This window comes from Microcaecilia unicolor, chromosome 3, assembly GCF_901765095.1.
Source record: "Microcaecilia unicolor chromosome 3, aMicUni1.1, whole genome shotgun sequence".
Lineage (NCBI taxonomy): Eukaryota > Metazoa > Chordata > Amphibia > Gymnophiona > Siphonopidae > Microcaecilia > Microcaecilia unicolor.
The window spans coordinates 387,172,710-387,187,319 of NC_044033.1; the positions used below are offsets into that span (position 1 = coordinate 387,172,710).

The following is a 14,610-nucleotide window of genomic DNA, read 5'->3' on the forward strand; positions in this document are numbered from 1 at the left end:
TCTCTGATTTGTTTTAAATTTACTACTTAGTAGCTTCTTTGCCCCCTAGTATTAGTATTTTTGTAAAGAGTAAACAAGCGATTCACATCTACCAGTTCCACTTCACTCAGTATTTTTAAAAACCTCTATCATATCTCCCCTCAGCCATCTCTCTCCAAGCTGAACAACCCTAGCCGCTTTAGCCTTTCTTTACAGGGAAGTCGTTCCATCCCCTTTTTCATTGCCCTTCTCTGTACCTTTTCTAATTCCACTATTGGGCTCATTTTCAAAACAGAACAACGTCTGAAAAGTGGCATAAATCTGCATTTGGATGTTTCTCACAAAAACGTTCAAATTGGTATTTTCAAAACCAATTTCTTGATGTTTTTCTATAAAGTCCACTAAATACCAACTATTAGGGTGTGGAAAAAAAATCACTTAAATAATACCACTATACTACCTCTTCCACTGAATGATCCTGAAAATGGTACAAATAAGTGTTTCTAATATTAGAAACACTGATTATTTGTACCATTTTCAGGATCATTCAGTGGAAGAGGTAGTATAGTGGTATTATTTCTATAAAGTCCGTCAGAAGTGCATTCAAATCAGAAGGGGGTGTGTGTGAGGGGCGTGTTAAAAGTGGGATCTGGGCATTTTTCGGCCATACTGGAAAAACACAAAACTGTCCAGGACTTAAACTAAGACGTTTTGAGCTAGACCTGTTTTTATAACGAATAAGGCACAAAAAGGTGCCCCAAACGACCAGATAACCACTGGAAGGAATCAGGGATAGCCTCCCCCTACCCCCACAGTGGTCACTAACCCCCTCCCACTCCCCAAAAATAAGATTAAAAACATTACTTGCCAGCCTCAGATGTTATACTCAGGTCCATTAGAATAGCATGCAGGTCCCTGGAGTAGTCTAGTAGTGGTGCAGTGCACTGCAGACAGGTGGACCCAGGCTTCTACCTCCCCCTACTTGTTACACTTGTGGAGGAAACTGTGAGCCCTCCAAAATTCAGCAGAATCCCCCTGTACCCACATATTGGTGCCCCCTTCACCTGTAAGGGCTATGGTAGTGGTGTACAGTTTGAGGTAGAGGGTTTGGGGAGGGGGGGGGGGCTCAGCAGACAAGGTAAGGGAGCAATGGTGAGATGTGTAAATGGGAGCATTTTATGATGTCCACTGCAGTGCCCACTAGGCTGCCCTATTACTTTCCTGGGACTTAGAGGTCATATCGAAAATGCCCCTCTATATCTTTTTTGAGATACAGTGACCAGAACTGCACACGGTATTCGAGGTGCAGTCGTACCATGGAGTGATACAAAGGCATTATAACATTCTCAGTTTTGTTTTCCATTCCTTTCCTAAGGAATAGAAAACAATGTATAGTTTTGTGAAATGAGGCAGCTACATATGGAAGTGACACCACTTACATGAGGAAGTTGTAAAATCGCTGCCTCTGCAGCAAAGTGCTGATAATTCCATGTGGAATCAGCCAGGTTCATGCTGTTCATGTTATCCATGTGTATATTTCTGAAATGGCTGCTCCTGGTGCATGTGCCACAAATTCACGTGCACCCCTGCAGGTATTTTAGAACAGACTCTAGGTCAGCTTAGCCTTTTCCAAAAATACACTGGAATTGAGCATGTCACACCTAAGAACTGGGAGCTACCTCTGTAGAGGAGCACCAAAGCTCCTACCTTCATGACACTGACCAATCACTAGCAAAACTTACATTCACAATTTCCCTGTAAATACTTATGGTATTTCTTTTCACAACAATGGTTTGATATATCCATGTGAAGGAAAATTGCTGAGGGAGCAGCAGAAATTACTGGTGGTTTCTTGCCTTCAACATATCTAGCTCTCTCTACCGAGGAGTCCAATTGTGGACAATGGAATCCAATCAAGGAATTCTTTCATGGTTAGCTCACAGTGGCATTCTGGAATATTTAAACAGTATTTACCTTTACGACATTGACATATCCCTCTGGAGGAAGCTGATAAATGTCATTTTTAAGCTGAAGAACTGCTTTCACCAGTTCCATTACATTTTGGTACACAGTGTCATTAGTACGGTCCAGGTTACCAGTAGGGGTTGACTGGATTGGCTAAAAATAAAACATCCAGAAAGAGAGCAAGGTTGTTAGAGAAATATTTAGGTTGACAACAGCAGCTACATTGCACACGATGCAGACTAACTTTATTTACAGCTCCTGTAGATGTAGAACATTATTTAGGTTTTCGTAAAAGTAAAGAAACTGATGTCTGTCTGCTTTCCGTTGTGTTATTTGGGGAGACTGCCCTAATAGTTCTGAAATGCTGCAACTGCTCCATCTTCGGCTTCTTGTTAACCAATCATGAAATAATGTTCACAGTTCCGGGGTGAGTGCGAGATTCAGGAGCTGCTTACATTGCTTGTACACAGAAAGGCACAACAATGTGTAAACCAGGGGCGTAGAGAGATTTCAGCGGGAGGGGGGTCCAGAGCCAGAGGTTAGGGGGCACATTTTAGCCCCCCCCCGGCGCCGCCGACCCCCCCCCCCCGCCTCCGTCGCCGCCACCACCAACAACTTTGACTCCCCTCCTGCCAATGACCCTCTTGACCCCCCTCCCGCCGCCAACCCTCCCCCGCCGTCATCTACCTTTCCTGGCGGGTGACCCCAACCCCCGCCATCCGAGGTCCTCTTCTTCCTTCATTCTGTTTCTGACGTCCTGCACGTTGTACATGAAGGACGTCAGACTCAGAAACAGAACAAAGCCTTGCGATCTGCAAGGCTTCGTTCTGTTTCTGTGAGTCTGACGTCCTGCAAGTACAACGTGCAGGACATCAGACTCAGAAACAGAACGAAGGAAGAAGAGGACCTCGACTGGCGGAGGTTGGGGTCCCCCGCCAGCAAAGGTAGGCGACGGCGGGTTGGCGGCGAGGGGGGGGGGTGTCGGCAGGGGGGGTCCAGGGCCAAATCTACGGGGGCTCAGGCCCTCATGGCCCCACGTAGCTACGCCCCTGGTGTAAACACTAACATCACTGTGCCAAAAAAAAAAACAACACACCAGGATCACGACAGTGATGGAATTGTAGAGAACAAAGAAATTGTGATCATCTGGGACATGCCTATTCCCATCAATAAAAAGCTTGATGTAAGAAAATCAGACATTGTGGGGAAGGAAAAATCACAAGAACAGCATTACTAATAGAAGTCTCAGGATCCAGTGGACTATTCTGTACTACATCAAGCGAAGATCTTCAAGTACAAACAAATGAAATCAGAAACAAAAAATAGGGCAAAAAATATGCAGAAGATACTCTAATTGCATTGGGCACCATTGGCCTGATTGAAAAGAATTTCAAAGAACACCTTGATATTTTTGTCTGTATATAATAATGCAGAAGGCAAGAAGTAGGGAGAGTTGGCTCTTCTCAAACAACAGAGGAGACGTATTGATGGATAAAAAGTCTTTATTACAAAATATTCAAAATTGACTCGACACAGCAGTTGTGTTTCAGCACCCTACGCGCCTGCCTCAGGAGTCTTATGATGTGTGGCTGATTATGAAAAGAGATTCTCATCAAATCTCTCTATACAAAAGATATCAATCTAACCCGAAATTAAACCCTTGATACTTCATTGAAGCTGTTTCGGTAGTTCAATGAGATTTCCTGTTTACTTCGGGTTAGAATGATATCTTTTGTGTATAGAGATTTGATAAGAATCTCTTTTCATAATCAGCCATACATCATAAGACTCCTGAGGCAGGCGCTTAGAGCGTCGAAACATGGCTGCTATGTCGAGTTGATTTTGAATACTTTGTAATAAAGACTTTTTTATCCATCAATACGTCTCCTCCGTTGTTTGAGAAGAGCCAACTCTCTCTACTTTTTGCCTTCTGCATCCTTCTTACGTAGGGAATTAGTGCACCTCCACCCTTGCGTGGTTTTTTCTTAGTCTGTATATAATAAACTTTATGAAATCCAGATGGAAGCTCCCTGGTATAAAAAGAGCATTGCAAATCTGAGATACTGAGACCATTTCCGATAGACCTGGTTTAGAAGTGAGTTTTATTCCTGTCATGGAAGCAAGCCCAACCCCCCCCACCTGGTGATCTAGTGGCCCCTCTCCCCCCCCCCCCCCCCATTCCTTTGTGGTGGAGGAAGGAGCAGCGTACTCCCTTCTCTTCAGTGCTGCCTTCAAAATGGCAGTGAACAGCCCTGCCCAGAGCCCTGTGTCGAGGGGAAGGGTCTGGGGGACTGGAGGTCTGCCGGAACTCCAGCCCGTGTCGCAGTCCTAGGGGGTGTGGGGGCTCATGGGGGGCACGTAGGGGCCTTGCAGTTGAGGGAGCCCCTGTGTTTCACAGGTCCGGGCTTTTGACAGCCCGGACCTGTCAAACAAATGTTCAGGCATAATCCTCCCGCACTTTTACCCCATGATCAGAGATAATAACATGCTTAAATGATCATAGGGGCGGTATAGCACCGTGCAATTTTTAGAGTGCTGTATGGAACAGCGTGGGGCTTCTGATCATCTGCCCCAGAGTAAGGAGTTGATTGGCAGTAGCTACTGTTATAACAGGAATGGCATGTCATTTGAAATAAAAAAAAAACAATTAGCATATTTGTGTTCTTAAGTAGAAGCTCATTTGCAATATCCTACCCACAACATTCCTTTTCATTTTAGAGTGTTTTCACAGCAGTATTTAGTTTAGCTGATGTAGTGGCTGTCAGGTTCTCAGGTTCAGAGCCCGCGGGGCCGGGCTCTGGAGCAAACGTGAGCCCTTGGGCTGCTGCCGAGGAGCGATAGCAGCAGGCAAAACCCACCAACCAACACTGGGTAAGCACACCGGCAGGGACTGCAGGCACTGCCCAGCGAACCGGAACACATGGACTGGAATCCCCCGGACTGGAGCACACTGGACTGGTCCCCCGGACTGGAGGACACAGGACTGGAACACGGGACTGGAGCACGCTGGACTGGTCCGCACAGCTTCACCTGTGCTTAGCTACTAAGCCCCCCAGGAGTTGAGCTTCTGGGTTCGAGTAGCCGACAGGACTTACTGGATACCGGATGACATAGGGACCAGGACTGGAAACAGAAGTGCTCCTAAACCTAAACTGATCTACGTGCTCCCAATCCCTAAACCAGCAGGAGTGTTCCTAACAGTAAACTGACAAAAGGACTTCCTAAGCCCTATACTAAACAGGAGCTCCTAAGCCCTGCTCAAGAAAGGGGCTTCCTAAGCCCTAAACTAACAGAGCAGGGAACTAAACACAAAGCTAACACAGGTGCTACTAAGCACCAAGCTACAAGCAGAGCTTTACACTAATAAGCTAAACACAGAACTAACCAGCTACCTAAGCACTGCTCTAGCAAGCTAGATACAACTAACAAGGTGCTTCCTAAGCGCTACTCTGGCAAGCAACCAGAAGAGCTCCTAGCACTAAAAGGGAAGACAGGGGAGCCACAAGGAAAAAGCAGTGAAGCTAACACATAAGCCAAAAGTGCTTCTAAATCACCAAACACCAACAGCAAAGACTGCAATGCTCCCAATAGCACAAACACCAGAAGTACTTCTAACAGCAAACTCTGCAGTGTTCCTAACAACACCAAACCCAGGAGTACTTCTAATAGCAACAGAGCTTCCAAAGCCCTACACATAGCAATGCTTCCAAAACCAAGAGGGAAAAACAGGGGAACCAAAGGGAAAAGCAGGAAAGCTAAACACATAGACACCAGTGCACACTGCACTAACACTAACCTGGACCTTAGCAAAAGCAAGCAGGGACCCTAGACACAATGTCAGAAGTGCACACTGCACCACCCTACCTAAAGCAAACACAACTGTTGCAAAGGCCCTGAAGGAAACAAGACCACTTCCTTATCAAGGCCCTCCCTGATGATGTCACACTCCCTAGACCTAGGCAAAAGCACACTGACCCAGAGAGGCCCAACCCACACCAATGCAAAACCGTGAAACACTTGAAGCCAGTACACCCAAAGAGAGTTAGAGCAACTCAGGCAACACACACACAGCTGTAGTGAAGTGAGACAATTAACCCCATGCTGCTGGAAGCTGCCAGCACAGAGAGACAGAGCCAGCTCAGAAAGGAAAGAGAAAAGAAACAGAAGCCAGCTAAGAAGCTGACCCCCAGGAAAGAGGTAAGTTTGAGAGGGGTTCAGACCCCAATCATAACAGCACCTCCCCCTCAAGGCTCCCGTGTCCCCACAGGAGCTCCAGGTCTCAAAAGACAATTTAGGTCTCCATGGGTAGCTGTGATGAAATCTCCCAATGGGTTTCACAACATAAATCTGGGCGGCTGGGCAGGACGTGACATGTACATCTGGAACTAGGAAACCAGAATGGCTTTGGCCGCCATGAGGCTCTTTAGAACGGCTGCTAGGCAGGATCAGAGTCTTGGATGCAACAAGTGGAGTTCTATTCAACAGGAACCATTTCCTGAAGGAGTCCACAACTTCTTTGACTTCCTGGCACTCCACTGTAGCAGCCAGAACTGGGCTAGAGCCCACACCCATCCTGGAATCTGAAGCCGGACAGGAACTCGAACAGGACTTCAGACTGGACCTTGCCTCTTGGCTGGAGCTGGAACTCAGGAGGAGTTCAACATCTTGGTTGAAGTGGGAACTCAGAGTAGACTCAGCATCTTGCCTGCAATCTGATCCGGCCTCAGCATCTTGGCCGGAACTGCCACTCAATTCTGACTCAGCCTCTTGGCTGGACTCGGTACTCAGCGTAGACTCAGCATCTCGGCTGGCACTAGAACTCGCTCCGGACTCAGCATCTTGGCCGGAACTGCAACTTGACCCGGACTTAGCATCTTGACCGGGACTGCAACTTGACCCAGACTCAGCATCTTGACCGGGACTGCAACTCCAACTTGACCCGGACTCAGCATCTTGGCCAGGACTGCAACTTGACCCGGACTCAGCATCTTGACCGGGATGGCAACTCTCACCGGACTCAGCATCTTGCCTGGGACTGGAACTCCAACTCGACCCGGACTCAGCATCTTGCCTGGGACTGGAACTCCAACTTGACCCGGACTCAGCATCTTGACCGGGACGGCAACTCTCACCAGACTCAGCATCTTGGCCGGGCCTGTAATTTGACCCGGACTCAGCATCTTGCCCGGGACTGTAACTCAATTCTGACTCAGCATCTCGGCTGCCACTGCTGCCACTCGATCCAGACTCAGCATCTTGGCAGGCAAAGCCCTTCAGGCTGGACTCAGAAGTTTGGCGGGAAAAATCAGGCAGCCACCTTCTTTCAGCTAGGGCTTCCGGAGTATCCCGCAGGGCTGGATCCGAGAGAAGCTGGAAGCGATAAAAGAAGAGCTTGGTAGAAGGGTCAATAGCAGAAACTGGGTTCTCTTCGAACCCAAGCCAGGAGACACGCCTTCTCTCCGCTGCAGCTTCAGGAGTATTCTTCAAGGTTGGATCAGACAAAAGTGCAACCCGGTAATCCTGGAGTGTCAGAAACGGATCCAAATCAAAAATGGGGTTGGAACTGGGATCCAAACTGGTATTAGGAGGCTCAGTAGACAGCGCCACTTGAACTGGATGCAGAGACTTGGCTTGAAGCGCTGCTTGGACTGGAATCGGAGACTCGGTCGAAAGCATCCCTCGGACTGGACTCGGAGACTCGAATGGAAGCGCCACCTGAACTGGCATCGGAGGCTCGGTCAGAAGCGTCCCTCGGACTGGACTCTGAAGCTTGGCTGGACGTGCTGCTCGGACTGGATTCAGAGGCTTGTCTGGGCGCGCTGCTTGAACGGGACTGGAACCCTGCTGGGCCCAGAGCATGGAATTCCCAAGACGTCTCCTCTCAGCAACAGCTTCAGGAGTATCCCACAAAGCTGGATTCAAGACCAGGCTGCGGCGATATTCAGCGAGCGTGAGAAAAGGGTCCATATCTGAAATTGGGTTTTCAGTGATTCCAAGCCACCGGACACGTTTTCTCTCAGCTGCCGCTTCAGGGGTCTTCTTCAAAACAGGATGAGACAAAAGTTTCCCACGATACTGACGAAGAGTCATAGAAGGATCAAGTACAATGACGGAGCTGGACCCCAGCTGGGTCAGCTGGGCGGGGGTTCTTGCCGGGCTCATGGCCTTTGCAATCTGTCAGGTTCTCAGGTTCAGAGCCCGCGGGGCCGGGCTCTGGAGCAAACGTGAGCCCTTGGGCTGCTGCCGAGGAGCGATAGCAGCAGGCAAAACCCACCAACCAACACTGGGTAAGCACACCGGCAGGGACTGCAGGCACTGCCCAGCGAACCGGAACACATGGACTGGAATCCCCCGGACTGGAGCACACTGGACTGGTCCCCCGGACTGGAGGACACAGGACTGGAACACGGGACTGGAGCACGCTGGACTGGTCCGCACAGCTTCACCTGTGCTTAGCTACTAAGCCCCCCAGGAGTTGAGCTTCTGGGTTCGAGTAGCCGACAGGACTTACTGGATACCGGATGACATAGGGACCAGGACTGGAAACAGAAGTGCTCCTAAACCTAAACTGATCTACGTGCTCCCAATCCCTAAACCAGCAGGAGTGTTCCTAACAGTAAACTGACAAAAGGACTTCCTAAGCCCTATACTAAACAGGAGCTCCTAAGCCCTGCTCAAGAAAGGGGCTTCCTAAGCCCTAAACTAACAGAGCAGGGAACTAAACACAAAGCTAACACAGGTGCTACTAAGCACCAAGCTACAAGCAGAGCTTTACACTAATAAGCTAAACACAGAACTAACCAGCTACCTAAGCACTGCTCTAGCAAGCTAGATACAACTAACAAGGTGCTTCCTAAGCGCTACTCTGGCAAGCAACCAGAAGAGCTCCTAGCACTAAAAGGGAAGACAGGGGAGCCACAAGGAAAAAGCAGTGAAGCTAACACATAAGCCAAAAGTGCTTCTAAATCACCAAACACCAACAGCAAAGACTGCAATGCTCCCAATAGCACAAACACCAGAAGTACTTCTAACAGCAAACTCTGCAGTGTTCCTAACAACACCAAACCCAGGAGTACTTCTAATAGCAACAGAGCTTCCAAAGCCCTACACATAGCAATGCTTCCAAAACCAAGAGGGAAAAACAGGGGAACCAAAGGGAAAAGCAGGAAAGCTAAACACATAGACACCAGTGCACACTGCACTAACACTAACCTGGACCTTAGCAAAAGCAAGCAGGGACCCTAGACACAATGTCAGAAGTGCACACTGCACCACCCTACCTAAAGCAAACACAACTGTTGCAAAGGCCCTGAAGGAAACAAGACCACTTCCTTATCAAGGCCCTCCCTGATGATGTCACACTCCCTAGACCTAGGCAAAAGCACACTGACCCAGAGAGGCCCAACCCACACCAATGCAAAACCGTGAAACACTTGAAGCCAGTACACCCAAAGAGAGTTAGAGCAACTCAGGCAACACACACACAGCTGTAGTGAAGTGAGACAATTAACCCCATGCTGCTGGAAGCTGCCAGCACAGAGAGACAGAGCCAGCTCAGAAAGGAAAGAGAAAAGAAACAGAAGCCAGCTAAGAAGCTGACCCCCAGGAAAGAGGTAAGTTTGAGAGGGGTTCAGACCCCAATCATAACAGTGGCCTAGTGGTTAGGGTGGTGGACTTTGGTCCTGGGGATCTGAGGAACTGAGTTCAATTCCCACTTCAGGCACAGGCAGCTCCTTGTGACTCTGGGCAAGTCACTTAACCCTCCATTGCCCCATGTAAGCCGCATTGAGCCTGCCATGAGTGGGAAAGCGCGGGGTACAAATGTAACAAAAATAAAATAAAAAGTAAAATAAATACAGCAAAGACAAGCATAAAATTAGTGACAGCAAAACATACCTGTGCTCCTGATCTTGGAGGCTTCTGAGGTGGTGGCCCTGTAAATTCAGCTAAAAGAGATAATGAAAGCAAGAAAGAGTTAGAGGGTAAATTAGCATCAAATGTGAGAAAACCTCTGACTACACTGGTATACAACATCTAAATAACTGTAAAAGGAGGGGATGACATTCTAGAGAACACCATTCATAAAACCATTATGCCGTTCTGTGACATAAATCCTGGTTTGAAACAGTGCCGCTGTTATCCCTGCATGACGGCACATCAAATCCATTTGTGCTCTACAGTCATGAAAAATGACTCTACTGCTATAATTGCCAGTAGAAAACAAGTAGGGCCTATGGAGGTAATTAGCAGATTACTGCATACAAAGATCACTTGCTGAGGGATACTTTATCACCAGATACCATCCTCATCAATCATTAATACAGCAATCAGTATAATAGTCAGTGTATATTTTCAGATAAAGTAGTGCTGTGTGTTAATCCACTTGAACGCATGGAAATAAAGATTAATGAATACAAAGAAAACTACAGTGTGTGAGTGTGTGTGTATATATACCTGGCAGAAACCCAATTGTCACTCTATCCAAAACAACTAAGTAAGATCATGATCACATCGTGGTGAATATTGAGCCCAAGGCGGTCAGATTAGCCCCTGATTGTCAATGCTGGGTCATGTCCAGTCACCAGCACTGAATATCCAGGTCTAATTCTTTAGGTGCTAGCCGCCAAGTCTTATGAGCATCCCAGCCAATATTCAGCTGGGACCTGCATAAAATTATCATCCCAGGTCCTGACCTCCTCCCCTTTATGATCCTCCTTCCTACACCCTGAAGCAGCATACCTCCTCTGTAAGCTCCCCTCCCATCCCTGGACCTTCATGTTCCCTCCCAGTCTCAATTTTTCTTCCTCCCCAAAGAGCATCTAAGCTGTCCTGAGCCCCTTGTCCCACCCCCAGACCTACCTTGCTGGCCCATGGTGGTCTAATGGGAAATGGGCAGGAAATTTGCCCACTCAATCCTGCCCAGCACGGCCTGCTATTCAAAACAGCTGCCGTGACCTCTATCAGCAGTCTTGAGTACTTCAAGTACTGTGAGTACTTCAGGTACCATGGTACTTGAAGTACTGTGACATTGCCACTAGAGGTCATGGCAGCCATTTTGAATAGCAGACTGTGCTGGGCAGGAGTGATTGGGCATAGGTCTCACCAGACTCACAAATTACAATCCCAGGTAAAATAATTCCACAGTTGTTGAGTACAGTACAACATACTTTGGTGTTGTTTTACTAAGCTACGGTAAGCAGATTAAAAAGCACTAGCGCTGGGCGCACACAGGTGTCCTGTGGTAGTTTTGGAATTGGTGTGCACTACCCGTGTGCTAAAAGTAGAACATATTTTTTAGCACTGGGGGTTGAGAAAAGGCATGTTCTGTGCTAAGCAATTAGCGAAGCTCCATCGCCATGTGCTAACCGATTAGTGAGTGGTTAGCACATGAGACCTTACTGCCTAGAAAATAGATATTAGTTTTATTTCCTTATTACTTATTTGTTTGAACCTAAGAAATTATAAGAGTTTGTGGAAACAGATGAAGAATGCTCTGCAGCAACTTCCTTCAGTTACCACTGTACCGGCTGCAATAACCGATTAACCTTCCTCCCTCAGAAAATGTGAAGTGTAAGATTAACCATTTTGAGTTTTTCTTATTTTCTTTAAGATTGTTTTCCTGATTTTGGATCTTCCAATTGTGGACAATTATGTAAATATATATTGTTGAGAGAAAATGTTTTCCTTTTTATATTAATTTCTGTATTTCCTTACATTTATGTGATAAATGTCAATTTAATTAAGTAAAATGATAAATAAATAAAATTAAAAAAAAGAAAATAGATATTAGTAAGTGCCCATGTGCTAAAGGCCACACACTAATAAGGAAATTAGTCCATGGTCGTTAATGGGAATAATGGAAAATGAGGCCACTTTACCGCTGCGCTAAAAATGGCCTCAACGCGCGGAAAAGACCTGTGCTGGGGATGGCTCTGGCTTCTTTTTAGTGCAGCATATTAAAAGGGCCCCTTTATGTCACATACTTCAAAGTTTTATGAACTACAAAGGCCTGACCAGCATCAAGTTGACAACAAAGATTTTTTTTTTAATGTCATGTGAACTATATAAGCTTCTGTTTCCCTCCCCCCTTTTACAAAGCCACGCGGTAATGCCGACATAGCCCATTCATGTTGAATGGACTGTCGGCATTACCACGCCGGCAGCCACTAGTGCGGCTTTGTAAAAGGGGCGGGAGTTGTTTGTTGCATAGGATGCTGATTTCTGTCCTGGTATCCAGGAACCATGAAGTCTGTCCAGGTGCTTAGTTACTATAGAGAAGTATTAATGGCTCGTTCTGTTAGGTAGCCAAAGAGCAATATAAATGGCTAGTTGGTGACTGCAAAAATATTAACCCCTGTTCTGCTGTTCGGTGACGATAAAAAACTATCAGCATCTGTCCTAGACCAAAGTAGCTATAAGATCTTAATGTATGTTCTGTGATATTCATTAATGACACCCTCCCAATATCTGCAACCTGTACCTATATAATGGAAATATCACCATGTATACTTACTGTAGGCAGTCTCCTTTTCCTTTTCAGGAAGCTGCTGAGAAATTTAAAAAGAAACAGCTTTGAAGAAAAGTCATGCATACATGGTACAATACATGAAAATGGGATCTTATAAACCTGCTAGTATCAATTTTCAGCCTGACTGTTGACAGGCTGTAATACCTTTATTGTGTCCCAGAATAAAAACCTTGAAAAGTAGTGTTTGTTTGTTGTCATGATCACATGGGAGCTGCAAAATCAGGCAAAGCAGCTGATTTATTCTGCAGTTAGCAAAAATGGGCATGCAAAAAAGGCTGTGAAAGCCTGTTATTGTGAAATTGATAACTACACTTTCACCACCTGTACTAGTTCTCAAGCGGGCTCGGCAGTAAGCTTTCCCTTGTGACTCTGCTACCCAGCTCATTTGCACAGGTGGTAAAGTGGCATATGAATGAGGTCACTAACCAGCGGGGTATCCTGTGGGTCAGTATACCAGCCTCTCTGGCCTAGATTAAGAGCTCTTTAGAGATCTATGCATTTCTCCTGCTTTGATTTCTATTTTTCCTTTAAGATCATCTCTGAACAGGGCATGGCAATCAGTGGCCCAATCCAAGGCCATTAAGGTCTTTATTTTAGAAGCATCCCCACGTTTAAATTGCAGCATTTAGTTGTTTAAACGCCATTTCAGCAAGTCCAAAACAGCCTTTATTAATGAGATCTGACACAGTCACCGTGTTTTGGCTGTAAAGTCTGCATCATGAGTCTAAAACCAACACATAAACATTATAATTATAAATTAAAAAGAAAACTCTCGTAAACATTCATGATGCAGTGTTATATACATAAATAACCTCATAAAGCATATATATATACAACATTAAGACAGTAGGTAAACATGTATTTAAACCATCAGACAAAGTGAGGACTCTTCGATAGTTAATGAATAGCTAAAAATATAAATGCATAACTTCAAATATGAAAAACTCAAATATAAAAACAATATAAAAGATATGTAAGAACCACAAGGGAAATCTAAAACACACTGTTAAAAATAAAAAAGACATACTAAAGATTCAGGCTGATATAAGAACAACTTGTTGATATATACTGAACTACACAAACCACTTGTGTGTAACAATAAAAAGGTGGACATCAGTTGTCTCTTAGACCCAATGGCAAAGAACATGAACAAGTAAAGAGAACTCGATACATTTGGCATAGAGGAAATAAGCACTCCTTAATGAAAACAACAAACGACTGCAGAATAAACAGTATAATTTAAAATATACAAAACAGAAAGAGGTGAATGCTATGAACATATTCCAATGTAATAGCAGGGGTACTGTGAACATATATATTTTTAAAACCCTCTAGAGGCAAAAACTATCACTAAGAACACAAATAGTGCTAAGGATATCTGTTAAAAAACCGCAACCAGATGACGAACATGCACTGGTATGCTATTGCACAGAACGTGCTTCTGAAAATATATGCATGTATTAAAAAATGTGCATAAATAAAAAAGGGATATATTTAACAGAACTGCATCGAACGAACGGCGTCCAGAAACAATATATGGTTTTACAGCCAAAATACAGTGACCATGTTGGGTGTCATTAATAAAGGTTGTTTTAGACATCCTTCTTTGGGTTTTTACTCCACCCCCACTTGGTTATTGCTGTTTTCTTGTGGAGTTTGGTCTTCCTTTTCGTTTTGCTAATTGTCATTCACATGTGAGGATGCTTTCTATGTCTAGAAGTTAAAGGGGCATGGGTAGAATGGGGAGGAGTGTCCTGGACAGGCCTATGATACAGATGTGTATTCCCCATTTGCTATAGGGTATCCACATCTGTATTGAAAAAGACATTATTGGCATGTGTAAGTACCTGCTATAAGGGGCAGATATAAATACCAATGGTTGGGTTCCCTCCTGATGGACAACCCCCCAACATCCAATCCTCCCTGGCTCCCTGTGCCATCCCCCCCCCCCCCCCCCCACAAGCAATTAACACCCTCTCCCCAACAAATACACCCATCAGATACCTTATCAATGGCAGAAATCCCTCTGGCAGGTAATCTTATTTATTTATTTGCTGCATTTGTATCCCACATTTTCCCACCTTTTTGCAGGCTCAATGTGGCTTACATTATGCCGTCATTAGCGAAATAAGAATAAC

General features: G+C 45.6%; 1 protein-coding gene across 2 annotated transcripts in view; it reads right to left on the reverse strand.

Moving 5' to 3' along the window:
* PTK2B (protein tyrosine kinase 2 beta) overlaps window positions 1–14,610 on the reverse strand; it is a 322,330-nt gene that overhangs the window by 18,031 nt on the left and 289,689 nt on the right. Inside the window, exons 27-29 of one of the 2 annotated variants that reach the window (XM_030198678.1) lie at window positions 12,458–12,488; window positions 9,841–9,890; window positions 1,954–2,097 (exon numbers count right to left, since the gene is read on the reverse strand). In XM_030198678.1, the coding sequence (XP_030054538.1) occupies window positions 1,954–2,097; window positions 9,841–9,890; window positions 12,458–12,488 (225 nt within the window). Of the gene's footprint in view, window positions 1–1,953; window positions 2,098–9,840; window positions 9,891–12,457; window positions 12,492–14,610 lie in introns of both variants that reach the window. The other variant, XM_030198677.1, reaches the window with a different exon arrangement.